Source organism: Labrus mixtus, chromosome 11 (genome assembly GCF_963584025.1).
Source record: "Labrus mixtus chromosome 11, fLabMix1.1, whole genome shotgun sequence".
Taxonomy (NCBI): Eukaryota; Metazoa; Chordata; class Actinopteri; order Labriformes; family Labridae; genus Labrus; species Labrus mixtus.
The window spans coordinates 436868-442867 of record NC_083622.1 but is presented as its reverse complement, the minus strand read 5'-3'; the positions used below and the strand labels follow the sequence as shown (position 1 = coordinate 442867).

At 36.2% G+C, this 6000-nt stretch overlaps 1 protein-coding gene across 9 annotated transcripts in view; it reads left to right on the top strand.

Moving 5' to 3' along the window:
- Window positions 1-358: 358 nt before the first annotated feature.
- Window positions 359-6000, top strand: part of gon4lb (gon-4 like b) — a 38006-nt gene continuing 32364 nt past the window's right edge. For all 9 annotated transcript variants that reach the window (XM_061049480.1, XM_061049479.1, XM_061049484.1 and 6 more), the window contains exons 1-3: window positions 359-486; window positions 2895-3045; window positions 3553-3683. In XM_061049480.1, coding sequence (XP_060905463.1) covers window positions 463-486; window positions 2895-3045; window positions 3553-3683 — 306 coding nt within the window. In that variant the 5' untranslated portion in view covers window positions 359-462. The remainder of the gene's footprint in view (window positions 487-2894; window positions 3046-3552; window positions 3684-6000) is intronic.

Sequence of the window (6000 nt, the reverse complement as noted above, 5' to 3'; positions counted from 1 at the left end):
TATGAACCAAATCACAAATTACACAACCAGTTAATTTGCCCTTGGACCAAGCTTCGAATTTAACATAACCTGGATGACTGATAACCTACACAGACATATTTACTTTGTTAACTTATTTGTATTGATTTTAAGTTATTATAAATTATAGTTATATTTATTTTATTATCTCAGTATGCTGCTTTGAGCACTATGTGATATGTCTAACATATTTAAATGCCTGTTTGTTCAATGAAAATGCTGAATTAAGGGATAAAAAAAAACCAAAAACCGGTCATAACCACTAATCTCACCCAGCAGCAGAGGGCAGCAATACGCCTACGTCCTGTCTTCCGCCTCAACCAACGAAGAAGAAGAAGAAGAAGAAGAGCGCTTCCGGCCGGAAGTGTTGTTGTTGTTGTGGCGGAGTAGAGCAGCTAGTGGAAGCTAACCGAAGCTAACAGAGTGTAAATGTGAGAGTAACAGATGGCTGCCGGCTTTACTCTCAGGGTAAGATCATCAGTTTTATGTTTAAATATAATATAAAGTGTCCTGAACGATGCTTCTGCGTCGTTATTGGTTTATATTTCAGCCGTTCTTCGCGCCAGAAAACTGTACACAGTGAAACTGAAACTGCGCATGCTCGCAGTGACTGCTAGGCTACGCTTAGCTTCAGCTGCTCAGCTTCGATTATTGTTATTTATTATTTTAAATAACTCGAGCTAACTACACAAACACACAGTTAATACGGAATAGGGTTATTATTATGAATTATTCTCCATGCACCTTATTAACTTATCATTTAGTTTTGCCTACCTGCACATAGTTCTGTTTACATCTGTTAGTCTGATCACTGTCCACTTATATCTACTCTTTTATATTTTGTATTTTTAAGTTAAGTTTTAGCTTTAAGTTGTATTTAAATTGACACTTTATATTTAGGTTAAAATGTTTCGTCTACCTGCACTGTTGTTAATTTATTGCTCTGTGTGTCTTTGTATTCCCCCCGGGGACAAATAAAGTTTTTTAAATTGAATTGAATTAGCAATAGGTACTAACCCTTCTACTCTGACTCTACTGTAACTGTGCAGTCTGTTGATAACTGGTCAATATCTACACTGTTAATGCATCAGTGTATATTTAAATATCGTTTATATTCTCAATGAACATAGCTTATTATTATTACTACTTTTATTATTCTATTGTAACTTTTTTATTTGATATCGTAAACTTACCCTTCCTACTGATTTTTGGTGTTCATGAGTAACTGTAGTAGAGCCGGCGATATTCTACAATTCAGTTATCAGACTCTTTTATCCAAAGCGTCGTACATCAGAGAGTAAGAACAACACAAGCAAGGATCTAGAAAAAAGGGAACAATGTCAGTAAGAGCAAACGATCAGCTTTGAGTCTGATTGGACACACAGGTGCTGACAGGAAGTGACCAGAGGCAAAGCACAACATTGAGGGCAGTTCTTGAGAGCTCTAATCAGTATAGAAACCATCTTATAAGTCGTCGTTATCAAACAAAAACCATCGTCATTACCATCATCATCATCAATAATATGGAGACCATCATCATTAAGTTAGTAGGTATTCATGAAAGAGCTGGGTCTTTAGCTTTTTCTTAAAGGTGCAGAGGGACTCTGCAGATCACATGGAGTTTGGAAGTTCATTCCACCACCGGGGGGCGACAGAGGAGAAGAGTCTAGTCAGAGACTTAGGACCCTGTTGAAGGTTGGATCAGACGCCTTTCATTGGCAGAGCGTAGTGGGGGGGGAGGGAGTGTAGACCTGGATCAGAGAGTTAAAGTAAGGAGGAGACGTTTTTGTGTCTGTTTTGTAAGCGAGCAGCAGAGTTTTAAATTTGATGCGAGCAGTAACTGGGAGCCAGTGTAAGGAGATGAGCAGCGGAGTGACATGTTCTCTTTTAGGAAGGTTGAAGACCAGTCGTGCTGCTGCATTTTGTATCATCTGCAGGGGTTTGATAGTGACTGTAGGAAGACCTGCCAGTAGAGAGTTGCAATAATCGATGTGATATGACCTCAAAACAATATCACCATTAATTTAACATTTTAACATGGATTACGATTAATGAACCATTATTTAGTTGACTGACGAGGTCTGTAAATATGCTCCACTATTAAAGCTGCGATCTGTTTTCTAATGAGTGAATATCTGATGAACTGTTTTCAGGTTATTTATTGAATATTTAGAACTGAAATCAAAGCTCGAAATGAAAACAACACATTTTAGTTTTAAAGTAGAAATGAGCTTCTCTAAAACAGTAAAAATAAATAACTCATGTTTCTAACAGTTTCTCCTCAGTGTTTATATTTCACTTCTTTTTGTTTGGTGTCGTCTTCCCTAAAGACTAAATGTGTCGACGGGCGTTGCTTCCATGTCGTGGATTGGACTGCCCTGAAAATAATCCAAATAATCGACAAGATTACGTCGGTTAGAGGTTCTGAATGTTGTTTAGATTAACTTTCGATTATTTGCCTAACCCTAAACTGTAACAAACAAATTTCCCCCTGGGTTATTTAACTCTGATCAGTTTACCCGGATTAGTTAGCTCTGATCAGTTTACCCGGGTTAGTTAACCGTGATCAGTTTACCCGGGTTAGTTAACTCTGATCTGTTTACCCGGGTTAGTTAACTGGTGTGGTGTGAGGAGAACACCGAGGACGGCCGAGCACGGACTCTGTGGATGTGGATTTTAATATTTATATTGACAAAAAACTTTATTACGATAATTATCGTTTTATCGCACAGGCCTATCTCGATGAGTTGTCGTCTCGATGACTTGTGGTCTCGATGAGTTGTCGTCTCGATGACTTGTCGTCTCGATGAGTTGTGGTCTCGATGACTTGTCGTCTCGATGACTTGTCGCATTGATCGGTTCTCTCTGGTCAGCAGACTGTGAGGCGGCGTTCTGCAGAAGATGACATTTGTTTTCTGGAGTCTAAATCTGTGAGACTGGAGGCAGAGACCAACGCCTTAAGATGGAACAGGAAGTCCCATACAGGAAGTGAGGACGGACAAGATGAGGAGAGGAAACCTGTCTCAGGTGACACACATCAACACACTGTAACTGTATGTTTAAGCTTAAATTTAGTTTACTTTGGACCCCCTAAACCTCGTACTTTGGACAGGTCCCCTTAACCCTCATACTTTGGACAGTATAATAATATTTAAGGCAAACACTGCCATTATGTTTGTATTTATATTAAAAGGACTCAAACATATTGTAAGGATATTGAGAGTTCTTCCTCAGAGTGACTCTGCTTTCTCACAGCCACAGCGTACCAACCGGCTAACCGCTAAGCTATTCTCATAGTCTTTCTAGTGTTTCATTGTCTTTCACATGTGTGCAGGAATACAGGAAGCAGAGATACAATACGAGAGGATAAGAGGATCACAGATTCTGGGTTAGATTTCAAGGGTTGAAACAAAAAAATGGTTGAGATCAAGAAAATGTGACACCCTCATAAATATCATAGATGTTTCTAAAAGGTGAAAGGTGAGTGCAAAGAGCCAAATGTTTTAACATGAAATTATGTCTTTCTTGGCTCAGGTGGTGGGATGGTGGTCACCATGGAGACCAGTGACGACAGTGAAGATGAAATGGGACGACTGGACATTGACCTGGACATGAAGTCCAAACAGCATAACCTGACATCGAGCAACGTGCGCTCCATTCTGCATGTAAGCTGTAACATGTTAATATACTCTACACACTGTAACATGTTAATATACACACTGTAACATGTTAATATACACCCTGTAACATGTTAATATACTCTACACACTGTAACATGTTAATATACACCCTGTAACATGTTTATATACTCTACACACTGTAACATGTTAATATACACCCTGTAACATGTTAATATACTCTACACCCTGTAACATGTTAATATACACCCTGTAACATGTTAATATACACCCTGTAACATGTTAATATACTCTACACACTGTAACATGTTAATATACACCCTGTAACATGTTAATATACTCTACACCCTGTAACATGTTAATATACTCTACACACTGTAACATGTTAATATACTCTACACACTGTGACATGTTAATATACTCTACACCCTGTAACATGTTAATATACTCTACACCCTGTAACATGTTAATATACTCTACACACTGTAACATGTTAATATACTCTACACACTGTGACATGTTAATATACTCTACACCCTGTAACATGTTAATATACTCTACACACTGTAACATGTTAATATACTCTACACACTGTAACATGTTTATATACTCTACACACTGTAACATGTTAATATACACCCTGTAACATGTTAATATACTCTACACCCTGTAACATGTTAATATACACCCTGTAACATGTTAATATACACCCTGTAACATGTTAATATACTCTACACACTGTAACATGTTAATATACACCCTGTAACATGTTAATATACTCTACACCCTGTAACATGTTTATATACTCTACACACTGTAACATGTTAATATACTCTACACCCTGTAACATGTTAATATACTCTACACCCTGTAACATGTTAATATACTCTACACACTGTAACATGTTAATATACTCTACACCCTGTAACATGTTAATATACTCTACACACTGTAACATGTTAATATACACCCTGTAACATGTTAATATACTCTACACACTGTAACATGTTAATATACTCTACACACTGTAACATGTTTATATACTCTACACACTGTAACATGTTAATATACTCTACACACTGTAACATGTTAATATACTCTACACACTGTAACATGTTAATATACTCTACACCCTGTAACATGTTAATATACTCTACACACTGTAACATGTTAATATACACCCTGTAACATGTTAATATACTCTACACCCTGTAACATGTTTATATACTCTACACACTGTAACATGTTTATATACTCTACACCCTGTAACATGTTAATATACTCTACACCCTGTAACATGTTAATATACTCTACACACTGTAACATGTTAATATACTCTACACCCTGTAACATGTTAATATACTCTACACACTGTAACATGTTAATATACACCCTGTAACATGTTAATATACTCTACACACTGTAACATGTTAATATACACCCTGTAACATGTTAATATACTCTACACCCTGTAACATGTTAATATACTCTACACACTGTAACATGTTAATATACTCTACACCCTGTAACATGTTTATATACTCTACACCCTGTAACATGTTAATATACTCTACACACTGTAACATGTTAATATACACCCTGTAACATGTTAATATACACCCTGTAACATGTTAATATACACCCTGTAACATGTTAATATACTCTACACACTGTAACATGTTAATATACTCTACACACTGTAACATGTTAATATACTCTACACACTGTAACATGTTAATATACTCTACACACTGTAACATGTTAATATACACCCTGTAACATGTTAATATACTCTACACACTGTAACATGTTAATATACACCCTGTAACATGTTAATATACTCTACACACTGTAACATGTTAATATACACCCTGTAACATGTTAATATACTCTACACACTGTAACATGTTAATATACACCCTGTAACATGTTAATATACTCTACACCCTGTAACATGTTTATATACTCTACACACTGTAACATGTTTATATACTCTACACACTGTAACATGTTTATATACTCTACACACTGTAACATGTTTATATACTCTACACACTGTAACATGTTTATATACTCTACACACTGTGACATGTTTATATACTCTACACCCTGTGACATGTTTATATACTCTACACCCTGTAACATGTTAATATACTCTACACACTGTAACATGTTAATATACTCTACACCCTGTAACATGTTTATATACTCTACACCCTGTAACATGTTAATATACTCTACACACTGTAACATGTTAATATACTCTACACCCTGTAACATGTTTATATACTCTACACCCTGTAACATGTTAATATACTCTACACACTGTAACATGTTAATATAC